At 45.8% G+C, this 27913-nt stretch overlaps 1 protein-coding gene across 1 annotated transcript in view; it reads left to right on the top strand.

Annotated features, from left to right (window-relative positions):
- The window catches only part of CCDC73 (coiled-coil domain containing 73), a 1082716-nt gene that overhangs the window by 721647 nt on the left and 333156 nt on the right, over positions 1–27913 (top strand). The window contains exon 6 of the mRNA XM_077281634.1: positions 25819–25893. Within this exon, the coding sequence (XP_077137749.1) occupies positions 25819–25893 (75 nt within the window). The remainder of the gene's footprint in view (positions 1–25818; positions 25894–27913) is intronic.

The following is a 27913-nucleotide window of genomic DNA, read 5'->3' as shown; positions in this document are numbered from 1 at the left end:
GACGTTTGTAAGATCTGCAAGGTACTCCCTCACCATCTTCACAAACATTGCACTTCTTGTGACAGCACCCCTTGCCTCTGTGTCGTCACGATGGGAGGATCTGAGAAAACTGTCCCAGAACTTTGCCATTGTTCTCCTGCCTGAGCTGGATTGCACTTCTGTCTCTCTTGCTTGGACTAATTGGTTGTACAACAAACTCTGACGTCTGCTGCCAGCGTTCTCACATGGGAATTTTCTAAGTAATTCCGCTACAAGGGCCCTCTGGTACTGCAACAATTTAGTAAACCTCTCTGCCTCTAGTAGAAGAGAATGAAAGTTCTCCGTGTAGCGTGGGTCTAGAAGTGTAAACAACCAGTAATGAGTGGCACCCAAAATTTTTATAATGTGAGGGTCACGTGAAAGGCAGTGCAACATCAAGTCAGCCATGCGTGCCAGACTGCTAACAGGAAAGACTTCCGTGTCCTCACCAACAGGACGACTGACCATGCTGTCCTCCTCCTCCTCATCCTCCTCCTCCTCCCTGTCCTCAAGCCATCCCCGCTGAACAGACGGCATGACAGCTGTGTTTGTAGTACCGTCTATAGCGCATGAAAGTAGCTCCTGTTCTTCCTCCTCCTCCTCATTGACTACCAATCCATGATGAGAAGACATGAGGCTGGGCTGAGTGTAATCCCCCTGTATTGTTCCTTGCTCCATGTCCTGATGCTCTGCCTGCAATGCATCCTTTTTAATTGTGAGCAGAATGCTGAGAAGCAGGATGGTGACTCTAATTATGGCGTCATCGCGCTCACGATCTTGGTGCAGTCCTCAAAGTTTTGGAGGATGGTTCATATGTCGGACATCCATGTCCACTTTGAGGTCTTATGTGTGGAGTCTGAACTGAATATCGACTGCCTTGTTGATGTTGGTAGTCAACAACTGCCCTCTTATGCTCACAAAGCCTTTCCAACATAAGCAGCATAGGGTTCAAGTGCGTGGGGACATCACACACCAGCCGGTGAGCTGGAAGCTGCAAATGCTGCGGAAGCACGGCAAGGGCAGCTGAAGCAGTAGCTGACTTTCTAAAATGGGCAGACAGATGGTGTACTTTCACTAGCAGATTTGGCAGCTCCGGGTAGCTTTTCAGAAAATGTTGAACCACGAGTTTAAGCACATGGGCCAAGCAAGGTACGTGTGTGAGCTCACTTTGCCGCAGAGATGCAACCAGGTTACGACCATTGTCACACACGACCATGCCTAGCTTTAGGTTCAGCAGTGTCATCCAAACATCTGACTGCTCTTTCAGCACTGTCCACAACTCTTCTGCATTGTGCGATTTGTTACCTATTCAGATTAGCTTCAGCACAGACAGTTGCCGCTTGGCTGACGCAGTGCTGCAGTGCTTCCAGCTTCAGACTGATGTGTTGATTTCAGAGATGGAGGATGAAGAGGAGGTACAGGAGCTGTAGACTGTGGGGGCAACCCTGATTGACGTAGGGCCAGCAATCCCTCGGCATGGGGAGGATGTGTTCCATCCCAAGGTCGGACTGGGTCCTGGCTTCCACTATCTTAACCAAGTGTGCCGTCATTGAGATGTAGCATCTCTGCCCACAAGCATTTGTCCACGTGTCCGTGGTTAGGTGGACTTTCCCTGTAACAGCCTTGTTGAGGGAACGGGTAATGTTGTGGGATACATGCTGGTGTAATGCCAGTACGGCACACTTGGAGAAATAGTGGTGACTGGGGACTGAGTACCTTGGGACGGGTGCCACCATTAGGTTGTGGAAAGCTTCCATCTCAACGAGTCTAAAATGCAACATTTCAAGCACAAGCAGCCGAGTAATGTTAAAATTTAGTACTGTGGCCTGTGGGGCGTTGGCTGGGTATTTCTGCTCACATTCCAATGACTGAGATATAGACAACTGAAGACTGCGCTGGGACAAGGAAGTGGTCGGGCTTGATGATGGTGCTGGTTGACTGTGGGCAACAACAGGTGTAGGGCCCAAGGTATCTTCACAGACATGGTAAACTGGGGATTGGCTTCTACACAAAACAGCAGAAGAAGCAGTGATGTCACCTGTAGGCAGTGTTCCTGGAGCCTGGGGTTTGGCCCACAAAGTAGGGTGCTTTGCTACCATGTGCCTAATCATGCTGATGGTGGTCTAGCTGGTAGTTTTGCTACCCCTGCTGATGCGGGCATGGCAGGTGCTCAAATGGCTTGTTTGGGGTTATCGGCAGAGTCTTTAAAAAATAGCCAGACTCGACAAGATCTAACAATTGGAAAGACAACTTCCATCATATTGGTGTTAAGGGGAACGGATGCACGTGTTATGTCTGTGGCCACACTGCTGCTTCTTCCTGGCTGTTATGGTGATATGCCTCCTTCCCCATGTGTCCCGCTGCTGCCCTTGCTCTGCGTGTCCTCCTGCCAGGTTGGGTCAGTCACTATGTCATCCACCACCTCGTCTTCCACATCCGCACCCTGCTCCTGCTCCTGACTTTCTGACAATTGTGTCTCATCATCGTCCACCTCTTCTGACACTTTCCCACCATCACCTTCACGTGACTGGGGCTGGTTAAAGCTTTGGGCATCTGTACATGCGATTTCATCTGTCCCCACTTCAAGTTGACCGGCCGAGAGTTCAGAATCTTAAAATAGAAAACTGAACGGCTCTTCAGAGTGTCCAAGTGTGGGATCAGTTGTCTCAGGTCACTCAGCATGGTGGGAGGAAGGAGAATCAGGGTGAGGAATAACCGGGCCACAGTCACGGCTAGGGTTGAGCGACTTTCATTTTTTTAAGATCCAGTCGGGTTTTGCGAAACCCGACTTTGTCCAAAGTCGAGTCGAGTGCAGTCGGCCGATTATCGCAAAAAGTCGGCGATCGACCGAAACATGAAACTGTTATGACCTGGTGGTTACGGAGTGGTACTGAGATGACCTGGTGGGTAAAACCAATCATGGACAAGCTCAGAGGAGGTGGCAGCTCTACAGACAGTAATCACCTGTATGACCTAGTGATTATGGAGCAGCACTGAAATGACCTAGTGGGTAAAACAAATAATGTACTAGCTCTGAGGAGGTGGTAACTTTACTGACCGCAATCCCTACTCCTAACACCAACACTAGAAATAGCAGTGGAGCGTTCCTATCTCTGCCTAGACGCCTCTTCACAGCCTAAGAACTAGCTACCCCTGAAGATGGAAACGGAAAACTATCTCGCCTCAGAGAAACCCCCAAAGGAAAGATAGCCCCCCACAAATATTAATGGTGAGTGAAGAGGGAAATGACAAACTCAGAAATGAAACTAGATTTTAGCAAAGGAGGCCACTACTATCTAAATAGACAGAGATAGAAAAGGCTACTGTGCGGTCAGTATAAAAACTAAATGTCCACGCAGAGTTTACAAAAATAACCTCCACACCGACTCACGGTGTGGAGGGGCAAATCTGCAACCCCAGAGCTTCCAACTAGCCGGAATATTTCATGATGACAAGCTGGACAAAAGAGACATAACTTAAACTGAACAAAAGGTCATAGGCAGGGAAACACCCAAAAACTAGCAGAACTTATCTTAAGCTGAAATGGACTGGCCAACAGAGAACTTCCAGGAAAGGACTGAATCCACAGGAAGGAACATTGACAGCTGGCATCCACTACAGCCCAAAGCCCAGTTAAATAACAAGGCCAGGGAACCGATTAGTGAAAGCAGCTGCTAAGTTCCACTTGAAACCACCAGAGGGAGCCCAAGAGCAGAACTCCCAAAAATACCATTTGCAACCACAGGATGGAGCCCAAGAAAGGAACTCACAACAGTACCCCCCCTTGAGGAGGGGTCACCGAACCCTCACCAGAGCCCCCAGGCCGATCGGGACGAGCCAAATGAAAAGAACGTACCAAATCGGCAGCATGAACATCTGAGGCAAAAACCCAAGAGTTATCCTCCTGGCAATAACCCTTCCACTTGACCAGATACTGAAGTTTCCGCCTTGAAAGACGAGAATCCAAAATCTTCTTCACCACATACTCCAGCTCCCTCCCAACCAACACCGGAGCAGGAGGGTCAACGGAGGGAACCACGGGCACCACATATCTCCGCAACAAAGATCTATGGAACACATTATGAATGGAAAAGGAAGCTGGAAGGGCCAAACGAAAAGACACCGGATTGATAATTTCCGAAATCCTATAAGGACCAATAAAACGAGGTTTGAACTTAGGGGAAGAGACCTTCATAGGAACATGACGAGAAGACAACCAGACCAAATCCCCAACCCGAAGCCGGGACCAACGCACCGACGGCGGTTAGCAAAACGTTGAGCTTTTTCCTGAGACAATGTCAAATTGTCCACCACATGAGTCCAAATCCGCTGCAACCTGTCCACCACAGAATCTACCCCAGGACAGTCCGAAGGCTCAACCTGCCCTGAAGAAAAGCGAGGATGAAAACCAAAATTACAAAAAAAAGGTGAAACCAAGGTAGCAGAACTAGCCCGATTATTAAGGGCAAACTCGGCCAACGGCAAGAAGGTAACCCAATCATCCTGATCAGCCAACACAAAGCATCTCAAATAGGTTTCCAAGGTCTGATTGGTTTGCTCCGTCTGTCCATTTGTCTGAGGGTGAAACGCTGAAGAAAAAGACAAATTAATGCCCATTCTACCACAAAAGGACCGCCAAAACCTAGAAACAAACTGGGTACCTCTGTCAGACACAATATTCTCCAGAATACCATGCAAGCGAACCACATGCTGGAAAAACAAAGGAACCAAATCAGAGGAGGAAGGCAACTTAGGCAAAGGTACCAAATGGACCATTTTAGAAAACCGGTTACAAACCACCCAGATGACAGACATCTTCTGAGAAACAGGAAGATCAGAAATAAAATCCATGGAAATATGCGTCCAGGGCCTCTCAGGGATAGGCAAAGGCAAAAGCAACCCACTAGCACGAGAACAGCAGGGCTTAGCCCGGGCACAGATCCCACAGGACTGCACGAAGGAACGCACATCCCGTGACAAAGAAGGCCACCAAAAGGACCTGGCAACCAAATCTCTGGTACCAAAGATCCCAGGATGACCAGCCAACACTGAACAATGAATCTCAGAAATCACCTTACTAGTCCATCTATCAGGAACAAACAATTTCCCCACAGGACAGCGGTCGGGTCTATCAGCCTGAAACTCCCGAAGCACCCGCCGTAAATCAGGGGAGATAGCAGAAAGAATCACCCCCTCCTTGAGAATACCAGCCGGCTCATGGACTCCAGGAGAATCAGGTAAAAAACTCCTAGACAGGGCATCAGCCTTCACATTCTTAGATCCCGGAAGATACAAGACCACAAAATCAAAACGGGAGAAAAACAAAGACCACCGAGCCTGTCTAGGATTCAACCGCTTGGCCGATTCAAGGTAAATCAGATTCTTATGATCGGTCAAGACCACAACACGATGCTTGGCTCCCTCAAGCCAATGTCGCCACTCCTCAAATGCCCACTTCATAGCCAACAACTCCCGATTGCCAACATCATAATTACGCTCAGCACTGCAGGCGAAAACTTTCTGGAGAAGAAAGCACACGGGTTCAACACAGAGCCATAAGAACTTCTCTGAGACAGAACAGCTCCTGCCCCAATCTCAGAAGCGTCAACCTCAACCTGAAAAGGGAGAGAGACATCTGGCTGACGCAACACAGGGGCAGAAGTAAAACAACGCTTAAGCTCCTGAAAGGCCTCCACAGCCGCAGAGGACCAATTCACCACATCTGCACCTTTCTTGGTCAAATCGGTCAGAGGTTTAACCACAGTAGAAAAATTAGCAATGACGCAGCGATAAAAATTAGCAAAGCCCAAAAACTTCTGAAGGCTCTTCACAGATGTGGGCTGCGTCCAATCATAAATAGCCTGGACCTTAACAGGGTCCATTTCAATAGCCGAGGGAGAAAAAATGAACCCCAGAAAAGAAACCTTCTGAACTCCAAAAAGGCACTTAGACCCCTTCACAAACAGTGTATTAGCACGAAGAATCTGAAATACCATCCTGACCTGCTTCACATGAGACTCCCAATCATCGGAAAAAAACAAAATATCGTCCAAATATACAATCATAAATTTATCCAGATACTCCCGAAAAATATCATGCTTAAAGGACTGAAACACAGATGGAGCATTAGAGAGCCCGAAAGGCATCACAAGATATTCAAAATGGCCTTCGGGCGTATTAAATGCTGTTTTCCATTCATCACCCTGTTTGATGCGGACCAGATTATACGCCCCTCGAGGGTCAATCTTGGTAAACCAGCTAGCCCCTTTAATCCGAGCAAACAAATCAGAGAGCAAAGGCAAAGGGTACTGGAATTTGACCGTGATCTTATTGAGAAGGCGATAATCTATACAGGGCCTCAAGGAGCCATCCTTCTTGGCAACAAAAAAGAATCCCGCTCCCAACGGTGACGAAGACGGGCGAATATGCCCCTTCTCCAAGGACTCCTTTACATAAGTCCGCATAGCGGCATGCTCTGGCACAGACAGATTGAAAAGTCGACCCTTAGGGAACTTACAGCCAGGAATCAAATTAATAGCGCAATCACAGTCCCTATAAGGAGGCAGAGGACTGGATTTAGGCTCCTCAAATATATCCTGGAAATCCGACAAAAACTCAGGAACTTCAGAAGAAGGGGACGAGGAAATTGACATCAGAGGAATGTCACTATGTATCCCCTGACAACCCCAACTAGTCACAGACATAGATTTCCAATCCAATACTGGATTATGTACCTGTAACCATGGAAACCCCAGCACAACCACATCATGCAAATTATGCAACACCAAAAAACAAATATTTTCGTGATGTGCTGGAGCCATGTTCATGGCTAAATGTGTCCAGTACTGAGGTTTATTCTTGGCCAATGGCGTAGCATCAATCCCCCTCAAGGGAATAGGACTCTGCAAAGGCTCCAAGGAAAAACCACAGCGCTTGGCAAATTCTAGGTCCATTAAGTTCAGGGCAGCGCCAGAATCCACAAATGCCATTACAGAAAAGGACGACAATGAGCAAATCAGGGTAATAGACAAGAGAAATTTAGGCTGTACAGTACTGATGGTAACCGAACTAGCAACCCTCATAGTTCGCTTCGGGCAATCAGAGATAGCATGAGTAGTGTCACCACAGTAAAAACACAGCCCATTCTGACATCGGAACTCCTGCCATTCTGCTCTCGTCAAAATTCTATCACATTGCATAGGCTCAGAACTCTGCCCAGAGGACACCGCCATATGGTGCACAACCTTACGTTCACGAAGGCGCCGATCAATCTGAATGGCCAGAGACATTGATTCGTTCAAACCAGCAGGCGTGGGAAACCCCACCATAACATCTTTTAGAGCTTCAGAAAGACCCTTTCTGAAAATAGCCGCCAGGGCATCCTCATGCCATTTTGTAAGCACAGACCACTTTCTAAATTTCTGACAATATATCTCTGCCGCTTCCTGACCCTGACACAGAGCCAGCAAAATTTTTTCTGCCTGATCCACAGAATTGGGTTCGTCATAAAGCAATCCAAGTGCTTGAAAAAATGAATCTACATTGAGCAATGCAGGATTCCATGGCTCAAGGGAGAATGCCCAATCCTGCGGGTCACCACGCAGCAGAGAAATAACAATCTTCACCTGCTGAATGGGGTCACCAGAGGAACGGGGTCTCAGAGCAAAAAACAATCTGCAATTATTTTTAAAATTCAAAAACCTAGATCTATCCCCAGAACACAAATCAGGGATAGGAATTCTAGGCTCAGAAACAGGAGTTTGAACAACATAGTCTTGGATACTCTGTACCCTTGCCGCGAGATGATCAACATGCCCAGACAGACCTTGAACCTCCATATCAGTGCCAAGCTCCTGCACCATCTAAAAATCAAGGGGGAAAAAAATAGACAAAACAAGCAACAAGAAAAAAAAACTATGACTCAGAACTTTCTATTCCCTCTTTTGAGATGCATTTAACACTTTGTGGGCCAGCTGTACTGTTATAACCTGGTGGTTACGGAGTGGTACTGAGATGACCTGGTGGGTAAAACCAATCATGGACAAGCTCAGAGGAGGTGGCAGCTCTACAGACAGTAATCACCTATATGACCTAGTGATTACGGAGCAGCACTGAAATGACCTAGTGGGTAAAACAAATAATGTACTAGCTCTGAGGAGGTGGTAACTTTACTGACCGCAATCCCTACTCCTAACACCAACACTAGAAATAGCTGTGGAGCGTTCCTATCTCTGCCTAGACGCCTCTTCACAGCCTAAGAACTAGCTAAACCTGAAGATAGAAACGGAAAACTATCTCGCCTCAGAGAAACCCCCAAAGGAAAGATAGCCCTCCACAAATATTAACGGTGAGTGAAGAGGGAAATGACAAACTCAGAAATGAAACTAGATTTTAGCAAAGGAGGCCACTACTATCTAAATAGACAGAGATAGAAAAGGCTACTGTGCGGTCAGTATAAAAACTAAATGTCCATGCAGAGTTTACAAAAATAACCTCCACACCGACTCACGGTGTGGAGGGGCAAATCTGCAACCCCAGAGCTTCCAACTAGCCGGAATATTTCATGATGACAAGCTGGACAAAAGAGACATAACTTAAACTGAACAAAAGGTCATAGGCAGGGAAACACCCAAAAACTAGCAGAACTTATCTTAAGCTGAAATGGACTGGCCAACAGAGAACTTCCAGGAAAGGACTGAATCCACAGGAAGGAACATTGACAGCTGGCATACACTACAGCCCAAAGCCCAGTTAAATAACAAGGCCAGGGAACCGATTAGTGAAAGCAGCTGCTAAGTTCCACTTGAAACCACCAGAGGGAGCCCAAGAGCAGAACTCCCAAAAATACCATTTGCAACCACAGGATGGAGCCCAAGAACGGAACTCACAACATGAAACCCAATGCAAGTCAATGGGGAAGCATAGTCGGCAGTTAGTGGAGGCCAGGAATACACCTACAGTGCCATTTTAATGCCAAAAACATCCATTCTTGTTTCTGAAGCTTGTCAATCTTAATTAACTTTATAATAATAGTTGGGCATTGGAAATTGGGGGTCATTTGGCAAAAGTTGTGGGGGGTAGGGCTGGTTCAAGGTTTTAGTGGGCCCAGGAAACGTGGACTACGTCACGGCGGTGGAGCAGGGAGAGGTAAGTATTTCAACGTTGCAAGTGCTGTGATCCTGAGCAAGCAGGGGGGGCCCACTCGTTCGCATTGGCACTGGCACAGGGCCCCTCAAAGTACAGCGGTGTGTTTGCACGGCGGGGGCGCCTCCCACCGGCAGCGAAACTTTTGCATACTCTGAGGGGCCCTGTGCCTGTGACGTCGCCAACGAGTATGCCCCCTACCTGTTAAAGAAACCTGCACTTTCATCTGCACCTTCCTCTTTGTCCCTGTGTAAGGTGGTATAGTATGCGGGAAGGGGAACCTGACTTTCAGCAGGGTCAGATTGTGGCTGTGTAGCGTGCAAGTGGAATGTAGTGGTCTGGGTCAAAGTACCACAAGACTCATGTAGCACCGGCTGGGCAATGGGCAGGATGAGGAGGAAACACTGATATAGGGCCAAATAATAAAGTGAGCTAAATGCAATTCAAAATTGGTAACAGGACTAACCAGGCAGCATTGTTTAGTTCAGTGGAGGACAACTGTAATGAGAGGCAGACACAGTTAGTAGGCCCAAATAATGAAGTGGGCAAAATAAAGTTCAAAATTGGTAACAGGAGTAAACAGGCGGCACTGCTTTGTTCAGTGGAGGAGAACACCTTTGAGCGGCACACACCGTTAGTAGGCCCCAACCACCAATCTTTTTTTTTTTTTAAAAAGCACTTTATGAGAGCCAGAAGGTTGAAGCTTAGATTTATACAGTGGAGGACAACACCAGGGAGCGGCAGACACCGTTAGTAGGCCCTAACCACCAATTTTTTTTTAAAAAGCACTTAATGAGAGCCAGAAGGTTGAAGCTCAGATTTATACAGTGGAGGACAACACCAGGGAGCGGCAGACACCGTTAGTAGGCCCCAACCACCAATTTTTTTTTAAAAAGCACTTAATGAGAGCCAGAAGGTTGAAGCTCAGATTTATACAGTGGAGGACAATTTGAATTAGGGACTGCAGACAGACTTAGTAGGCTGTCCCCTGTGGACCATGCATCCACCACATTAACCCATTGCGCCGTAATGGACACGTAACCTTCCGTGGCCATGCCTACAGGTCCATGCGTCTGTTGTCAGGTGCACCTTTGTACTCACAGATTGCCAGAGTGCATGGACAATGCGGTCTTTTACATGCTGGTGGAGGGTTGGGATGGCTTTTCTCGCAAAAGAAGTGTCGACTGGTTAGCTTGTAGCGTGGTACAGCGTAGTCCATCATGGCTTTATTAATATTAAATAAAATATATAAATAGGCTCTATGAACTTTTAAATAGGTTCCAGGGGTACACGGGCAGCATTGGTGTGGTCAGCAGAGGACGATTGCAAGGAGGGACCGCAGACAGGCTTACTAGGCCTAAAATAACTAAAAATAGGCTCAAGGCACTTAGAGTTATCTCGCAGGGGTACACAGGCAGCACTGTTGTGGTCAGTGGAGGAGGATTGCAAGGAGGGACCGCAGACAGGCTTACTAGGCCTAAAATAACTAAAAATAGGCTCTATGCAGTTTTAAATAGGTTACATGGGTACACAGGCAGCATTGTGGTGGTCAGTGGAGGAGGATTGCAAGGAGGGACCGCAGACAGGCTTACTAGGCCTAAAATAAGTAAAAATAGGCTCAAGGCACTTAGAGTTATCTCGCAGGGGTACACAGGCAGCATTGTTGTGGTCAGTGGAGGAGGATTGCAAGGAGGGACCGCAGACAGACTTACTAGGCCTAAAATAAATAAAAATAGGCTCTATGCAGTTTTAAATAGGTTACATGGGTACACAGGCAGCATTGTTGTGGTCAGTGGAGGAGGATTGCAAGGAGGGACCGCAGACAGGCTTACTAGGCCTAAAATAACTAAAAATAGGCTCAAGGCACTTAGAGTTATCTCTCAGGGGTACACAGGCAGCATTGTTGTGGTCAGTTGAGGAGGATTGCAAGGAGGGACCGCAGACAGACTTACTAGGCCTAAAATAAATAAAAATAGGCTCTATGCAGTTTTAAATAGGTTACATGGGTACACAGGCAGCATTGTTGTGGTCAGTGGAGGAGGATTGCAAGGAGGGACCGCAGACAGGCTTACTAGGCCTAAAATAACTAAAAATAGGCTCAAGGCACTTAGAGTTATCTCGCAGGGGTACACAGGCAGCATTGGTGTGGTCAGCGGAGGACGATTGCAAGGAGTGTCTGACACAGTTAGTACTCACAAAAAATAAATAGATGTTAATGTCTCGCAAAACAACAACAACAAAAAAAGTGTGGCATACTTAGGTACAGGGGTGGGCTCATCTGCTGAGTTTCTGACATAGTAATTTGGCAGTAAGTATTTACTGGTGTCAATATAGGACACTGACCCAGACTACTTTAACTAGCATCATAGATGTCAACAAATTGGTATTGTCAGTGCCAGGCATTGAATGATGTCAGCGCATAGACTAAACATTGGTGGAGCTGTGAGAGATAATTTTGCACGTGGTAGAGCACAGTTTGAGCTGGGGGGGTGAACTCTCTTGTGGCCGGCGGTACCGTCCCAGGGCCCCTCATGTTACAACGGTGTGTCTGACGTTGGGTGCGCGCCACCACCGCCAGAGACACTTTATTGTACTATGAGGGACCCACTGGCAGTGCCGTAGACCAAAAGAGGGCACACCCACCTCTTCAGACAAACGGCACTCTAACGGGTGCTTGCGCCAAGTGGCGAGACCACGGCCCCGTGGGGGGAGTTTTCCCATTGAGGGAGGTGTAAACATGTCGTATGCTGGACAAACAGCTGCTGCTAAATAAGAGATTGGAACACTCAGTAAGACCAGTCCACAAGCAAGACCTTTTTATAGGAAAGATAGGTGTCAGCCGGGAAAGGTGGGGCAAAATAATTTGAAATCCAGGAGTGGTTCATTTTAATGAAGGTTAGATCATCCACATTTTGGGTAGCCAGACGAGTCCTTTTTTCGGTTAATATTGAACCAGCAGCACTGAATACTCTTTCTGATAGCACACTAGCTGCTGGGCAAGCAAGCTCCTGCAATGCATATTCTGCCAATTCAGGCCAGGTGTCTAATTTGGATGCCCAGTAATCAAATGGGAATAACGGTTGAGGGAGAACATCGATAAGGGATGAAAAATAGTTAGTAACCATACTGGACAAATGTTGTCTCCTGTCACTTTGAATAGATGCTGCAGTACCTGTCCTGTCTGCGGTCATTGCGAAATCACTCCACAACCTGGTCAGAACACCCCTCTGTCCAACGTCACTTCTGATCTGTGCACCTCTAACACCTCTGCCATGTAGCCCCTGCAGCTCGTGTGAGAACCATCACCGGCACTGTGTGCTGGGAATGACTGAATCAAACGGTCTGCAAGAGTTGCTTGTTTGGTTGCTAATATTTGTTCGAGGTTCTCATGTGGCATAATATTTTGCAATTTGCCTTTATAGCGAGGGTCAAGGATGCAGGCCAACCAGTAATCGTCATCGCTCATCATTTTAATAATGCGTGGGTCCCTTTTGAGGATACGTAAGGCATAATCCGCCATGTGGGCCAAAGTTCCAGTTGTCAAATCTGCGGTTGTGCTGGTTTGAGGGGCAGTTACAGGCAAATCTACGTCACTTGTCTCCCTTAAAAAAACAGAACCCGGCCTTGCAACGCCACTAATTTCTGTTGGCCCAGGAGAAGCTTCTTCATTAAAAAAGTACTCATCCCCATCATCCTCTTCGCCCGCTACCGCGTCCTTTACACGGCCCTGACCAGACAATGGCTGACTGTCATCAAGGCTTTCCTCTTCCTTGGCTGCAGACGCCTGCTCCTTTATGTGCGTCAAACTTTGCATCACCAGACGCATTAGGGGGATGCTCATGCTTATTATGACGTTGTCTGCACTAACCAGCCATGTGCATTCCTCAAAACACTGAAGGACTTGACACAGGTCTTGTACCTTCGACCACTGCACACCTGACAACTCCATGTCTGCCATCCAACTGCCTGCCCGTGTATCCTCCCACAAATACAGAACAGCACGCCTCTGTTAGCACAGTCTCTGAAGCATGTGCAGTGTGGAGTTCCACCTTGTTGCAACGTCGATGATTAGGCGATGCTGGGGAAGGTTCAAAGACCGCTGATAGTTCTGCATACGGCTGGAGTGTACGGGCGAACGGCGGATATGCGAGCAAAGTCTGCGCACTTTGAGGAGCAGGTCGGGTAACCCCGGATAACTTTTCAGGAAGCACTGCACCACCAGGTTTAAGGTGTGAGCCAGGCAAGGAATGTGTTTCAGTTGGGAAAGGGCTATGGCAGCCATGAAATTCCTTCCGTTATCACTCACTACCTTGCCTGCCTCAAGATGTACAGTGCCCAGCCATGACTGAGTTTCTTTCTGCAAGAACTCGGACAGAACTTCCGCGGTGTGTCTGTTGTCGCCCAAACACTTCATTGCCAATACAGCCTGCTGACGCTTGTCACTAGCTGTCCCATAATGGCACACCTGGTGTGCAACAGTGGCAGCTGCGGATGGAGTGGATATGCGACTGCGGTCTGTGGACGAGCTCTCGCTTCTGCAGGAGGACGAGGAAGAGGAGGAGGGGGGGCGAACGCCTACAGCCAACTCTTTCCTTGACCGTGGGCTAGGCAGAACTGTCCCAATATTGCTGTCCCCTGTGGACCCTGCATCCACCACATTCACCCAGTGTGCCGTGATGGACACGTAACGTCCCTGGCCATGCCTACTGGTCCATGCATCTGTTGTCAGGTGCACCTTTGTAGTCACAGACTGCCTGAGTGCAGATCTTTAACATGCTGTTGGAGGGCTGGGATGGCTTTTCTAGAAAAGAAGTGTCGACTGGGTAGCTCGTAGCGTGGTGCAGCGTAGTCCATCAGCGCTTTGAAAGCTTTGCTTTCAACTAACCGGTAGGGCATCATCTCTAATGAGATTAGTCTAGCAATGTGGGCGTTCAAGCCATGTGTACGCGGATGCGAGGATGAGTACTTCCTTTTCCTAACAAGAGTCTCATGTAGGGTGAGCTGGACTGGAGAGCTGGAGATCGTGGAACTAGCGGTGGTGCCGGTGGACATGGGTGACTGAGAGAGGGTTGGAGATGGTATTCTTGCCGGTGCCCTACATGCATTGTTTCCTACTACTAACCTGGTGATTCCCTGACTGCTTTGGCCTGGAGACAAAAGCTGCACAGATACTGCAGGTGTTGCGGGAAATGGTGGGCTTACAGTGAGAGAAGGGATGTAGCGTTGCTGACTAGCTTCATTGGCCGAGGGTGCTGCAACCTTTAGGCACGTTTGGTAGTTAGTCCAGGCTTGCAAATGCATGGTGGATAAATGTCTATGCATGCAACTTGTATTTAGACTTTTAAGATTCTGACCTCTGCTTAAGGTAGTTGAACATTTTTGACAGATGACTTTGCGCTGATCATTTGGATGTTGTTTAAAAAAATGCCAGACTGCACTCTTTCTACTATTGGATACCTTTTCAGGCATTGCAGACTGAGCTTCTTTAGCCGGATGGCCACACTGTCCTCCAACTGGTTTTGGTTTTGCCACGCGTTTTTGGCCAGATACGGACCCGGCAGATGGAACCTGTTGTGATGTTGATGCCTGCTGCTGCTCCTCCTCCTCCTCCACTTCAGAACTACTGCCGCCTGCACCCTGTTCCCCCAATGGCTGCCAATCGGGGTCAACAACTGGGTCATCTATGACCTCCTCTTCTATCTCGTGTGCAACTTTGTCTGTGTCACCGTGTAAGCCAGTGGTATAGCGTTCATGACGGGGCACCATAGTCTCAGCTGGGCTTGATTCTGGCTCAGTACACTGCGAGGGCAATGTTCTGGTCTGAGTCAAAGGAACAGCATAGTAATCTGGCTGTGGCTGTGCATCAGTGCACTCCATGTCCGATTCAACTTCTAATGGGCATGGCCTGTTAACTGTTTCACTGTCTAACCCAGAAACGGTATGTGTAAAGAGCTCCATGGAGTAACCCGTTGTGTCTCCTGACGCATCCTTCTCTCTTGTTCTGGGTGAAAAAGACAAGGAAGCGACTTGTCCCTGACTGTGAACATCCACTAATGACGCGCTGCTTTTACATTTTGCACTCTCAGAAGAGGAGGCAAAAGAGCTAGAGGCTGAGTCAGCAAGGAAAGCCAAAAATTGTTCTTGCTGCTCTGGCTTTAAAAGCGGTTTTCCTACTCCCAGAAAAGGGAGCGTTCGAGGCCTTGTGTAGCCAGATGACGAACCTGGCTCAACAACTCGAGACTTAGGTGCTGTACTGCTTTTACCACGACCACCTGATGCTCCACCACCACTACCATCATTACCAGCTGAAAATGACCGCCCACTGCCACGACCTCTTCCACCAGACTTCCTCATTGTTTGCAAAACGTAACCAAAGTAACGGTATTTGTTACTGTAAAACTACTTATAAGGTGAACTCTAACTTCTGTAGGATTTATATACACCTTTATAGGTGGCTGACACTGAAAGGAAAACCAGGCCCAATGTTACACACTAGGTTTTCTGTGCCCCAATAATTTGAGACAGATGGCACACACGACCGGCACTCAAGCAGAAATGCCAATCTTAATCTCCCACTATTTATTTATTTTTTTCAGGGAGAATAAAAATAAAAATAAAAAATGGCCCACTATTACACACTAGGTTTTCTGTGGCACACAATGAGAGACAGATGCCACACACAGCAATGGCACAGAGGCAGACTTGCCAATCTTTATCTCCCACTATTTATTTATTTTTTTACAGAAAGAATTAAAAAAAAAAAAAAAAAGGGCCCAGTATTACACACTGGTTTTCTGTGGCACACAATGAGACAGATGCCACACACAGCAATGGCACAGAGGCAGACTTGCCAATCTTTATCTCCCACTATTTATTTATTTTTTTACAGGGAGAATAAAAAAAAAAAAGGGCCCAGTATTACACACTGGTTTTCTGTGGCACACAATGAGAGACAGATGCCACACACAGCAATGGCACAGAGGCAGACTTGCCAATCTTTATCTCCCACTATTTATTTTTATTTTTTTCAGGGAGAATTTACAAAAAAAAAATGGCCCAGTATTACACACTGGTTTTCTGTGGCACACAATGAGAGACAGATGCCACACACAGCAATGGCACAGAGGCAGACTTGCCAATCTGTATCTCCCACTATTTATATATTTTTTTACAGGGAGAATTAAAAAAAAAATAATTGCCCAGTATTACACACTGGTTTTCTGTGGCACACAATGAGAGACAGATGCCACACACAGCAATGGCACAGAGGCAGACTTGCCAATCTTTATCTCCCACTATTTATTTATTTTTTTCAGGGAGAATTTACAAAAAAAAAATGGCCCAGTATTACACTCTGGTTTTCTGTGGCACACAATGAGAGACAGATGCCACACACAGCAATGGCACAGAGGCAGACTTGCCAATCTTTATGTCCCACTATTTATTCTTTTTTTACAGGGAGAATTAAAAAAGAAAAAAAAGGCCCAGTATTACACACTGGTTTTCTGTGGCACACAATGAGAGACAGATGCCACACACAGCACTGGCACAGAGGCAGACTTGCCAATCTTTATCTCCCACTATTTATATATTTTTTTACAGGGAGAATTAAAAAAAAAATAATTGCCCAGTATTACACACTGGTTTTCTGTGGCACACAATGAGAGACAGATGCCACACACAGCAATGGCACAGAGGCAGACTTGCCAATCTTTATCTCCCACTATTTATTTTTTTTTTCAGGGAGAATTTACAAAAAAAAAATGGCCCAGTATTACACACTGGTTTTCTGTGGCACACAATGAGAGACAGATGCCACACACAGCAATGGCACAGAGGCAGACTTGCCAATCTTTATCTCCCACTATTTATTTATTTTTTTACAGGGAGAATTTAAAAAAAAAAAAAAAGGGCCCAGTATTACACACTGGTTTTCTGTGGCACACAATGAGAGACAGATGCCACACACAGCAATGGCACAGAGGCAGACTTGCCAATCTTTATCTCCCGCTATTTATTTATTTTTTTCAGGGAGAATTTACAAAAAAAAAAAGAAGGGCCCAGTATTACACACTGGTTTTCTGTGGCACACAATGAGAGACAGATGCCACACACAGCAATGGCACAGAGGCAGACTTGCCAATCTTTATCTCCCACTATTTATTTATTTTTTCAGGGAGAATAAAAAAAAATGGCCCAGTATTACACACTAGGTTTTCTGTGGCACACAATGAGAGACAGATGCCACACACAGCACTGGCACAGAGGCAGACTTGCCAATCTTTATCTCCCACTATTTATTTATTTTTTCAGGGAGAATAAAAAAAAAAAATGGCCCAGTATTACACACTAGGTTTTCTGTGGCACACAATGAGAGACAGATGCCACACACAGCACTGGCACAGAGGCAGACTTGCCAATCTTTATCTCCCTGCAGTAATCTCAGAAAAGTATGGCAGGCAGCTATAAAAAGGACTGCTGCACACAAAAGTGTGGACAAACAAACAAGATAGCTGTGCAGAAAGGAAGGAACAACAGGATTTGTGCTTTGAAAAAAGCAGTTGGTTTGCACAGCGGCGTACACACACAGCAACGCAGCTATCAGGGAGCCTTCTAAGGCAGCCCAATGAGCTACAGCGCTGAGGGAAAAAAATGTAGCTTCCACTGTCCCTGCAAACAAAAGGTGGTGTTGGACAGTGGAAATCGCTACAGCACAAGTGGTTTGGGGGTGAATGTACCCTGCCTAACACTATCCCTGCTTCTGACGAAGCGGCAGCAACCTCTCCCTATGCTCAGATCAGCAGCAGTAAGATGGCGGTCGGCGGGATCGCCCCTTTATTATTATTATTATTATTATTATTTATTGTCATAGCGCCATTTATTCCATGGCGCTTTACAAGTGAGGAGGGGTATACATAATAAAAACAAGTACAATAATCTTAAACAATACAAGTCATAACTGGTACAGGAGGAGAGAGGACCCTGCCCGCGAAGGCTCACAATCTACAAGGGATGGGTGAGAATACAGTAGGCGAGGAAAGAGCTGGTCATGCAGCGGTTGGTTGATCGGTGGTTACTGCAGGTTGTAGGCTTGTCGGAAGAGGTGGGTCTTCAGATTCTTTTTGAAGGTTTCGATGGTGGGCGAGAGTCTGATGTGTTGTGGTAGAGGGTTCCAGAGTAGGGGTGATACGCGAGAGAAATCTTGTATACGATTGTGGGAAGAGGAGATAAGAGGGGAGTAGAGAAGGAGATCTTGTGAGGATCGGAGGTTGCGTGTAGGTAAGTACCGGGAGACGAGGTCACAGATGTAAGGAGGAGACAGGTTATGGATGGCTTTGTACGTCATGGTTAGGGTTTTGTACTGGAGTCTCTGGGCAATGGGGAGCCAGTGAAGGGATTGACAGAGGGGAGAGGCCGGAGAATAGCGGGGGGACAGGTGGATTAGTCGGGCAGCAGAGTTTAGAATAGATTGGAGGGGTGTGAGAGTGTTCGAGGGGAGGCCACAGAGCAGGAGGTTGCAGTAGTCAAGGCGAGAGATGATGAGGGCATGGACTAGGGTTTTTGCAGATTCTTGGTTGAGGAATGAACGGATTCGTGCAATATTTTTGAGTTGAAGTCGGCAGGAAGTGGAAAGGGCTTGGATATGTGGTTTGAAGGAGAGATCAGCGTCAAGGATAACCCCGAGGCAGCGAGCTTGTGGGACTGGGGAGAGTGGGCAGCCATTTACTGTAATGGATAGGTTCGTTGGGGGGGTCACGTGACGCCGCAGAAAGCAAGCCAATCACTGCAATGCCCTTCTCTAAGATGGTGGGGACTGAGATCTATGTCATCACGCTGCCCACACTCTGCGTCCACCTTCATTGGCTGAGAAATGGCGCTTTTAGCGTCATTGAAATGCGACTTTGGCGCAAAAATCGCGTACCGCATGGCCGACCCCACACAGGGATCGGGTCGGGTTTCATGAGACGCCGACTTTGCCAAAAGTCGGCGACTTATGAAAATGACCGATCTGTTTCGCTCAACCCTACTCACGGCTACTCAGACTTGATTGTGTGGAAGACATGGTAGTGGTGGTGGTGGCTAAGTGACTGGAAGCATTATCTGCTATCCACCCAACACCTGTTTCACACTGCTCTGGCAGCAATAGTGGTGTGCTGTGGTCCCCTAGAAACTAGGACAGGAAGGTCGAGCGCTTTATTGTGGCCCACTTTCAGCTTGGCCTTGTCCTCTGAATGCATCATCAGCATCACTTCCACTTCCCTGTCCCTTGCCCCTTGCATTGCCCATTTTAAATTTACTACTGAGATGTTTGAAAAGTTCAATACAAATGGATTTATTTGGAGAAAACTTACCGTATTTTTCGGACTATAAGGCGCACTGGACTATAAGGCGCACCCAGGTTTTAGAGGTGGAAAATAGGGAAAAAAATATTTGAAGCAAAAAAATGTGGTAAAATATTTAATAACATACTATTATATGTGGTGTTATTATATATAATAGTATGTTATTATGTTGGAAGCTGCGGAACCAGTGTGGTGTCTGTGAAGTACTATATGAAGATGCTGGAGGGTGAGTATAAGAATGGGGGCACAGGACTTATATTGAAAGCACCACTCCAGCACTGCAAAATAACACTGGAGTTCTGCTTTAAAAGCCCATGGGAGAACTATAACTCCCAGCATGTCCTGCAGATCCTATGACATGCTGGGAGTTATAGTTCACTAAAGGAGTGGCAGAGTGCTTTATTGTGTGTTGTAGTGACTAACCTCTTAATTGTGGCAGCCAGCCACACTGTGGTGAGGTGAAAAGCATCCCATGACTGCACACACAGAGCCCTCCCTCTTGTTGCCTTTCTACAGCACAGGTAATGGAAGCCAGCAGATTCTAGTGTTGGAGTCTGAAGGACCTGTGATGATGTGAAGAAGAGGGAGGGCTCTGTGCTGCTATGTGATGCATGATCCGCCCACTTCTGACATCACACAGGTCCTCCTTGTGCACACCGCACAGCACTCAGCTCCAGCCCTGCAGGTATGCAGCGATCTCCTCTCTCCCCTGGACCCTGCTGCTGCCTCCTCCTCCCCCGGACACATGGATCTCCCCAGCTGCTGCAGGAATCAGCGCTGAGGAATCCATGTGTGTCCCTGCTTAAGTGCAGTATTCATTTGCTGCTCCTGGCTCACCACTCAGCTGATAGGTGGGCGGGGAGTAGCTAATGAATATTCACTGCACTTAATCATCGGGACCATGTGCTTTCCCCAGCAGCTGATTCCTGGCAGTGGGGACACTTTTCTGCTTCCTGAAGTGGGATAACAGTGCAATCCCACTCGCTGCTGCTCCCCTCCCCACATGCTACATCCCTACCATAAGATGCACCCACACTTTCCTCCCAAATTTGGAGGAAAAAAAGTGCGTCTTATGGTCAGAAAAATATGGTATATGTGATCAGTATGCATGAAAAGCAAGTATTTGGAGACCACAGATACACCGAGCGTCTGACGGAGATAACAGTCAGTTAAAATATGGTTTTTTTGTTTGTTTGTTTTTTAACATTTTTTAAACAAAATAAATTAGTAGACCAAAACTAGCAGATAAAACAATGCAATGTATGCCTGCGAAGGGAATATTTTGACACCACAGATACACCAGGTGTCTGACGGAGATAATAGACTGTATAAAACATTTTTTTATGATTTTTTGTATTTTTTGAAAACACTAAATACTGAGTAGACCAAAGCTAGCAGACAGATCAATGCAACGTATGCCTGCAAAGTAAGGATTTTGACACCACAGATACACCAGGCATCTGACGGAGAAAACAGTTTATATAAACTTTTGTTAATTTTTTAATTTTTGAAAACACTAAATACTGAGAAGACCAAGGCTATCAGACAGAACAATGCAACGTATGCCTAAGAAGCGAAGATTTTGACACCACAGATACATCAGGCGTCTGACGGAGGTAACAGACTGTATACTGTATATACTCGATAACCACAAAAACCTCTTTGACATATCTATGTCAGCATAAAGGGCTACAGATAGCCCATACAGCAAAAAAAGATGTACCCACTGAAGGAAACACACTTACAAGGAGAAACAAGAGTTTATTTGGGTATTAAAGGGTAGAAGCCAGAATTTATTGAACGTTCACATTACATATAATTAACACTAATAATTACAGAAAAGAGATCAGATAAAGTGATACATGTGCAGACACAATACCAGGGTAACCAGAAGCCACCAACAATGTTTGCCCCTCAGTGCCGGACAGTCAGTTCAATCATAAAGTGCATGTGCAGGGAGATATGGCACAGGTAGGTTTGCCCTGCCCAGAATGGACCTTATATATATATATGGTGACCAGAAGATAGAAAAAATATGACACCAAATAGGATCGGCAAACACTTACCACGGGCAGGAGTTGGGGGGTACTGGGCCGGTAGAAAAAGCCGATCGAGTATAGCCGGTCGAGTATAAGCCGACCCAAGTATAAGCCGACCCAAGTATAAGCCGAGACCCCTAATTTTGCCACAAAAGCCTGGGAAAACTTATTGACTTGACTGTAAGCCGAGGGTGGGAAATACAGCAGCTACTAGTAAATTTCAAATATAAAAATAGATACCAATAAAAGTAAAATTGATTGACACATCAGTAGGTTGTGTTTTTGTAGTTAAGTGTATCCATATTGAATCAGGAGCCCCATATAATGCTCCATAAAGTTCATGATGGGTCCCATAAGATGCTCCAAATAAAAATATGCCCCATATAATGCTGCATAAAAGGTTAATGATGGCCCTATAAAATGCTCCATAGAATATTATGCCCTATATAATGCTGCACAAAGGTTGATGGCCCCATAAGATGCTCCACAGAATGATATGCCCCATATAATGCTGCACAAAGGCTGATGGCCACATAAGATGCTCCACAGATTATGCCCCATATGATGCTGCACAAAGATTGATGGCCCCATGAAATGCTCTATAGATTATGCCCCATATAATGCTGCAGAAAGGTTGATGGCCGCATAAGATGCTCCATAGATTATGCCTCATATAATGCTGCATAAAGGTTGATGGCCCCATAAGATGCTCCATAGATTATGCCCCACAAACTGCTGCACAAAGGTTGATGGTCCCATAAGATGCTCCATAGCATATTATGACCCATATGCTGCTGCTGCAATTAAAAAACAAATGACATACTCACCTCTCGTCGCTCAGGCCCCCGGCACTTGCGATATTAACCTGCACCCATTCCACCGCCACTAGCCGCTGTGTCTTCTGGGTCTCTGCAGTGACTGTTCAGGCAGAGGGCACGCACTAACCATGTCATATCGACCTCTGACCTGAACGTCACAGTCAGAGGATGCAGAAGACGGAGCCCAGTGTTGGAACGGGGACAGGTGAATATAGCATGGCTCACCCTCCCCTGTCATACTCAACCCCTCCTGGCCAGGTTCCTGCTTCTCCGATGAGATGGTCTCTGGCGCCGACAGCTTGATCCAGGTGTTCAGCGGTCACATAATACCGCTCAATAAAGTAATGAATATGCGCTCCACCCCTATGAGAGTGGAGTCGCATCCATATTCATTACTTTAGTGAGCGGTACCACATGACCGCTGAACACAGGAACAAGCTGCCTGCATCAGAGACAATCTGAGAAGCAGGGACCGCGCCAGGAGCAGGTGAGTATGATGTGACAGCCGCCGCTTCCCCTCCCCAGCTGACCCCCTGGGACAATGACTCGAGTATAAGCTGAGATGGGCACTTTTAGCCCCCAAAAATGGGTTGAAAATCTCGGCTTATACTCGAGTATATACGGTAATTTTTTTTAATGTCTTTTTGTAATTTTTTAAAACACTAATACTGAGTAGACCTAAGCTAGCAGACAGAACAATGCAGCGTATGCCTGCAAAGCGAAGTTTTTGACACCACAGATACACCAGGCGCCTGACGAAGATAACAGACTGTATATATTTATTATTTATATAGCACCATTGATTCTATGGTGCTGTACATTAGAAGGGGCTACATCAAAATTACAGATATCACTTACAGTAAGCAAACTAACAATTACAGACTGATACAGAGGGGCGAGGACCCTGCCCTTGCGGGCTTACATTCTACAGGATGGTGGGGAAGGAGACAATAGGTTGAGGGTTGCAGGAGATCCGGTGTTGGTGAGGCGGTAGCTCGGTAGTGGTGAGGAGGCAGCAGGGTCAGTGTAGGCTGTAGGCTTTCCTGAAGAGGTGGGTTTTCAGGTTCCGTCTGAAGGATCCGAAGGATCGGACGTATTGGGGCAAAGAATTCCAGAGGATGGGGGATATTCGGGAGAAGTCTTGGAGGCGGTTGGGTGAGGAGCGAATAAGTCTGGAGGCGAGAAGGATGTCTTGGGAGGACCGGAGTTTACGTGAGGGAAGATATCGGGAGATTAGTTCAGAGATATATGTAAGAGACAGGTTATGGATGGCTAAATTGTATAAATTTGTATAAATTTTATAAATTGTATAACTGTATAAACTGAATATATATTTTTTAAATTTTTGAAAACTCTAAATACTGAGTAGACCAAGGCTAGCAGACAGAACAATGCAACGCATGCCTGCAAAGCAAGGATTTTGACACCACAGATACACCAGGCGTCAGCCAGAGATAACAGACTGATCAAAATGTGGACTTGATTTTTTTGGGCACACCAAAATTGTGTCAATAAGTTGGCTATGACACTAAAAAAAATTTGGAGTACTAAAATTGTAAGATATTTAGCGCAATGATATGCGATGCGTGTGGCGTACAACTCACAGTGATAAATATAAGAACTGTAGCTAAATATTTTGGGGCCAGCTACAGATTTTTGGGGCAGCAAAATGATGTCTAAAAATGTTGTAAGACACTGCAAAATATTAGCTAGTACCCAAAAAAAGGACAGATCAGATTTTTTGACACACACATCTGATCCCTGGGACAAATTTTTTTTTTTTTTTAATTCTTAGATTCGCACGTTCTTGTATTGCAATGACCTGACTGTAGTCTGCAGCATGACCAAGCAAATGAATGTAGAAAAAATGGGGCTATGGATTGCTTTATAATAAAATAAGCAGGTATAAGGTGCAAAAAAAAAATGCCACAAATAACTGCAGCTACGTATATAAAGTAAGCAGCAGCAGCAGACAGTAATGGAGCTTTTTCAGGTATGCAGTGAGATCTATGTACTCACATACAGTGCCTGCAGGCCTTGCACTGATGTGGATATGTGCACATAGACTCCCCTGCCTACCTAGTGCTGCAATCTATTTAACCCCGAATTAGCCCTAAAAAGGACTGTTGGTTTATTTGTAGGATTTGTGGACTGAACACTAGCAGACCCACACTAACTATTAAAAGAACGATTCTGACCCTATCTCAGCAGCATCTCTCCCTACACTAGCTGAGCCCGGAGCAGAATCCGGCGAGCAGGGCGGCACCAGGTCTCTTATAGACAATAGCTGTAATACCACAACAAAGATGGCTGCGACATTACAGTGCATGGCAGACAATCCCTGGATGGTTATTGGCGCTCTAAAGAGTGCCAAAATTGCAGCTCCCGACGAATAATCCCGGAAATAATCGGTGCTCGCCGAGTACACTGAGCATAGTGATACTCGGGCGAGTACCGAGTTGTGGCGAGCACTTTTGCTCATCACTAGTGATAACAGTTAAACTGAGAAGATGTTACTTACACTGCTGTCCAACCCATCTTTCTGATCTAATACTGAAGATACTAGGAGTGCTGACATAAAAGGAGACTGCTTATACTTCTGTCCTCCCTGCCTTTCTTATCTAATACTTGAGCTACCATGAGTGTTGAGGTAAGAAGAGGCTGCTTATATTGCTGTCCACCCTGCATATCTGGTATAATACTGAAGATATCAGAGGTGCTGAAGTAAAAAGAAGTTTATAACACTACTATGCACACTATATTTCTGATCCAGTTTGAAGATACCAGGAGTGCTGATGTAAGAGTAGGCTGCTCACATTGCAATCCTCACTGTGTTTCATATCTTATATTAAAGATACTAGGAGTGCTGAGGCTGAGAAGAGGCTGCTCACACTGTTGTCCTCCATGTCTACCTTTTCTAATACTGGAAATATAAGAGGTGCTGCACTGCTGAGATAAGAAGAGGATGTTTACATGGCTATCCACCCAGTCTCACTCGCCTAATACTGGAAATACCATATGTGCGGTATTAAAAAGAGGTTACTCACACTGCTTTACTCTTTGTCTATCTTTTCTAATACCGGAGAAAACAGGAGTGCTAAGATAGGCAGTGACTGATCACACTTCTCTCCATCATGTCTTTGTGAATGCCATGCAGTTGTTGTTACCCAGAGATAGCGTGATAATATGTGGTATATTTTATCTCCAGGTCACATCAGTGAAGTTCCTGCTGCTCATGCTAAAAGACACTTGTCCTATTAACATTCAAGGACAGTTTTCTTGTTAGCTCCTCAGACAAAATAAGCATCATTTGTTAATTAAAGGATTTTATTTTAATATTTATGTATTTATTTCTGTTCCTGGAGAACCTTTTTATTAGATTAGAGAGCATACACATTTTTTTATTAAATTTGCCATTATGCCTCCATATTCTATTTGGTATTTTTTTTATTTAAGGGTCGATTCGAATTGGCTGCCGAAGCAAAAGAAAGAGAGAACATTAATTTAAGAGAAGAAATTAAAGCATTGCAGGTGAAGTATAGAAACTTATGGAAATAAAGGGAAAGGTTCATCTCTTTAAATAGTCACTAGCGCTGTAAAGCGCTGTGGAATATGTTAGCGCTACATAAAAATAAAGATTGTTATTATTATTTGAAGATAGTCATCAAATGGACCCAATCTTTGAGCTCCCACTGATGCTAGAAAAGAGGAGGCACTGCACTTAACTGAGCACTGTCCCCTGTATCCACTTACTGAGAAACTGTAGTACTCTTAGGAAACGCACAGAAATGTGAGGAGTACATTATGACCAGAGTTGCCAACTTGTCTATCTAGTTTTTCTGGGCAGCTTATGAAGAAATCATAAGTCAGAGTCAGTGTTTTTCGCACTGTCACAGATGACAGTGTGGTAAACACCGGATGTTCAGGCCCCTCATTCATTTGAATGGGGTCCAGATTCGCCGATGGCTTTAGTGCATAGAGGTGGCGGAACTATAGGCGTGGGGAGCAGTGAATATTCATTCAATTTAATCATGGGCAAATGTGATCGCCCAAGCAGCTGACAGGAGACTGCGGCTATGGCTAACCTGTGTGCCCGCTATTAAAGAGAATTATTCACTGCTCCCAACTCCCATAATCTTGGGCATGGGGAGCAGTGAATATTCCAGCAGCTGACCTCGGCATCTTGGGGGCACATGGCAGTGACATCTTGCGCTGATTACACAGCAGAACAGGACCCCAAGCTGCAAGGGAGCAGAGGGAAGGTGAGTAGAATAGTTTAGTTTTTTATGTGTGCTGCATGGTCGGGGCCATGTATACCAGGATTGGGGATCATATATACCAGGAAGGGGATGGGGGCACACAAAGATCACCCAGCAGCTGCAGGAGCTGATGGCTGCAGCTAACCTGTGCGCCTGCTATTAAAGAGAATGAATATGGCAATCTCATGGATCGGATGGTTCCCTGACCTAACTGCCTAGTGTGAACACTTACCTCTGGCTAATGTCTTGGTAAAGTCTATATTTATGGGTAGGTTGGAACAAAGTGATTGGATGTAATTAAAATCACAGTTCACACTAGAAGTAAGGTCAGGGACCCGTCTGATCCATGACATTACCTTGACGCTGGTGGATGGGCTCACAATTTTTAGCCAAATCTTGTGCTAAGCATCTCGTGTGTTTTTTCATAAATTTAAAAAGCCATTATGCTATTCACACTTTATGTATTTCACATCGACTTTCCTTAGTGCAATTTAGGCTACTTTCAAACTAGCGTCGGTACAGGGCCGTCGCTAATGCAAGCCAATGGACAAAAAAACGCATCCTTTGCAGGATGCGTTTTTTCTCCAAAACGACGCATTGTGACGGACAGCAAGCGACGCTAGTGTGAAAGTAGCCTTAGTGCAACCTTTTTCTTTCTTTGCTATGTGAGTTTTTTGGTATGCACTAGTTCAGACTAGTTCTTTGGTCAGTCAGTTTTCTATTACTTGCTCTGGATGAACATGCTGCCTAAGTGGCTTAAGTAAGAGATGAGAGCTTGGCCTCCCTTCTACAGTCCCTCCACATACTGGTAGAGCTCCAGGTGCTTCTGCCCACTTGTCTAGTAAAGACAGAGGGGTCACTGATGGCCTCTTAACCCCTTAACCCCCAAGGGTGGTTTGCACGTTAATGACCGGGCCAATTTTTACAATTCTGACCACTGTCCCTTTATGAAGTTATAACTCTGGAAATCTTCAACGGATCCTGATGATTCTGACACTGTTTTCTCGTGACATATTGTACTTCAAGATAGTGGTAAAATTTATTTGATATTACCTGCGTTTATTTATACCAAAGAGATAGCGGGCACCACAGAAACCAATAAGTCAGGGATCAACCGTATGCATATAAAAAGGACAATCGAAAAAAACAAGAAAGAAAGATATGCATAACAATGGGCTCAACCTTCAAGAAATAACAACTTTATTAATACAAAAAGGCACAACAGAGTAAGACATACATTTAAAAACAGTTAAAAAAGACCAAAAAAGGAAACAGCAAATAGCTGATAAGCT

Source organism: Ranitomeya variabilis, chromosome 2, assembly GCF_051348905.1.
Source record: "Ranitomeya variabilis isolate aRanVar5 chromosome 2, aRanVar5.hap1, whole genome shotgun sequence".
Lineage (NCBI taxonomy): Eukaryota > Metazoa > Chordata > Amphibia > Anura > Dendrobatidae > Ranitomeya > Ranitomeya variabilis.
The sequence above is the reverse complement of the archived record's forward strand: the minus strand, read 5'-3'. Positions and strand labels throughout refer to the sequence as shown.